Below are 2,505 nucleotides of genomic sequence, written 5' to 3' on the forward strand. Positions count from 1 at the left end.
TATGATTAGTCGTCTCATCAAGATTGGCTTGTTATTTAATCATTAACCTTTTTTTACCTACGACAATTTTGTTGCTTTATTGATTAATTTGATGTTCATATTTGCTCCATTTAATCCATTACCTTTTAATGATAAACATAAATAATGTTTCTTACAGTATTTATACCAGATTAATCAAACACCTATCTGAATGTTTAATTAGGGCAATCTTGTTTTCTTGATGCTGGTATTAATACAAGTCAATGACACAACTTTGTAGGTGAAAGAAAGTCATGTCTTTTCTTTTCTTTTCTTTTCTTAGAAGTCTTAGAAGCACATTAAACTTGAATTTTGGTTGAATTTTTAGATCAACTTGCCCAATCATTTAAGAGATGCTGTGGGGTGGCTATGGCGTCACTTATGCCACTTATCTACGTTTTCAGTCTACCCTTTTCCACTAATCAAGAAACTTAAAAAAATGGAAAATATTTTTTTTTTGTTTTTAGGGCTTCTAACAGGTCCTCTGAAAAGCAACTCCGATCAAATTAGATAGAAATCCACAAAAAAGCTTTGAACTTTGCGAAAAGATCAAGTGGCTTGTCTTGTTCTTAACATGGGGTCTTGGGTTTTTTGAGTTACGACAAAAAATAATCTGAAAAATAGCTCCTTTTTGAAATGTTTCATGATTTTAGGCTTCTAACCAGTGGTCTTGAAAGCAGTTTTTCGGATTACCTGATTTGAAAGCTAGGCCAGTGACCTCTCAATTTTTTTTTGGTAAAGTCGTCATTCTTTTCTTGCTTCAATTTGCCCATGTACTTTTTCCCAGGACTGCTGGTTTGGATGATAACTTAAGATGAGACAAAATTTAAGATACTACACGGTAGAGGACAACACTTTATTGGAAAGCCGAGTTGTTAACTTTGAATGAATAGGATATGCAAGACAGGCAAAGGATATTGCCATCACAACACTAAGTTTTTGTTCCGGTTCATTTTGATTCTAGAATCTGAATTGAAAGAATGGTGTGCATGGTGAGGGGTATGCAATTTGGGGAGGGGGGGGGGGGTATCAAGTACAACTTTATGAAGAGGTCAAAATTTGGCAACTGAGGCTTGCTGATTATGAGGCACGAACGTTGTTAATCCATTGATAAGTTGACATAATCCATTGTTCTTTTCCAAGTGTACAAATACTAAAGGTTACAAAGAGATGAAAGCCATGTATTGAATGATATGGAAGCTTGTTTAAGCATAACGGCGCAGTCGGCCGCCCATTTTATTGCTGGATCGTCCAATGCTGCCAATGTGACGTTTGTTGACGGATCGCTTTTTCCAACCCCAATCCAAATCAGCCATGGAATGATAACCATACAACCGGTCCTGAGTAAGGGGACTCCTTCGGACTGCAGGCCTGAATGGCCGATATGCATAGGAAGGGAACGATCTTAGAGGTCCCGTGGATGCTTGAGCAATCGGTCCAAAATGGGCTGGTTCTTGATCCGGGTCGCCGCGCTTCTTCCATCCCCAATCCGAATCAGCCATAGAGGCATACCCATATGCAGGTGAAATCCAGTTGTCATAGCCTCTTTTGGCCCAATCGACATCGGACATAGAGGAGTATTGTGGCCCCCAGTCCATTCCGTCCTCCTGAGGGTAAATTGAAGATTAGATAAAGGCTCTTAGAGGTCACTGTTATCCATGTTGGTTAATGCTGACTTACCTTCATTGCCAGAACCGATGGCAGTAAAATGATAGCTAAAAGTCTCATATTGAAGAAGATGGAGCTCCAAAACAACCTAGCCTTGAGGAAGACAACCAAGTCTTGTGATTTAGAGTCAACGGTAGAAAGCATCCTTTCTCAAGGCCTTTCTTTTACTCTCCAGATCAAAAGAAAGGCTCTATGGGGACGAAAGCTCAAGATCTTCTTTACTGCGACGTTCCATTCGAGGGTTATCGTATGTAATAACGATGCCACATTCTCGAAAAATATGTTGAGTAATCATCAGATATCGATTGGTTGCGAACAGCCAATTTTGATAGTACCTAACTAGCCATTTGAAAGAGAAAAAAATATTGCAGTAATTTGTTCAAAAGCAACCATGTTGTTGCATCCTTTTTTTGAAAACCGTTAACAGGGCAACCATCGTTGTCTTACTCACATTAATATTTTTCAAAAGATAGCAACACTTTTGTTCACAAAAAATATCTATTATTGATGTGTTAAAACGGGTCAGAACAGCTAGAAATAAAAGAGTTTATCGATGAGTGAAACTAACTTGTTACACAAAAAAGCAAATTATTATCTTTAATTGATTATAGACGTTGCGTTTGCGAAAAGCCTTTTATGGATGTGGAAAGTCTATGGGAGTGAGCACATTTTCTTCGGCTTTGCTTGAATATCGGAAACCATAGAGTTACTGGAGTCAACGTATGGACTGTGAGGTAATATCTGTCCTCCTAGAAGCCCTCGGCGTAAACTACAAGGAATGAATGCACTTGAAATTCACATATTTTGTAAGAAATTGTA

The 2,505-nt window shown here is 38.2% G+C and overlaps 1 protein-coding gene across 1 annotated transcript; it reads right to left on the minus strand.

Annotated features, from left to right (window-relative positions):
- Positions 1 to 860: 860 nt before the first annotated feature.
- LOC131881914 (uncharacterized) lies at positions 861 to 1,844 on the minus strand. The gene is made up of 2 exons (XM_059228913.1): positions 1,699 to 1,844; positions 861 to 1,625 (listed from the first exon to the last, which is right to left on the minus strand). The coding sequence occupies exons 1-2, from the start codon at positions 1,828 to 1,830 to the stop codon at positions 1,224 to 1,226; spliced, it is 534 nt and encodes a 177-aa protein (XP_059084896.1). The 5' UTR covers positions 1,831 to 1,844; the 3' UTR covers positions 861 to 1,223.
- Positions 1,845 to 2,505: the final 661 nt, after the last annotated feature.

Source organism: Tigriopus californicus, chromosome 6 (genome assembly GCF_007210705.1).
Source record: "Tigriopus californicus strain San Diego chromosome 6, Tcal_SD_v2.1, whole genome shotgun sequence".
NCBI classification, from domain to species: Eukaryota; Metazoa; Arthropoda; class Copepoda; order Harpacticoida; family Harpacticidae; genus Tigriopus; species Tigriopus californicus.

What these genes read in the sequence shown, in the direction of transcription:
- LOC131881914 (XM_059228913.1), bottom strand. Translation starts at nt 1,830, where the DNA reads ATGCTTTCTACCGTTGACTCTAAATCACAAGACTTGGTTGTCTTCCTC. An exon ending in CATCGGTTCTGGCAATGAAG is followed by an intron (nt 1,626 to 1,698) that starts GTAAGTCAGCAT and finishes ATTTACCCTCAG; the next exon opens with GAGGACGGAATGGACTGGGG.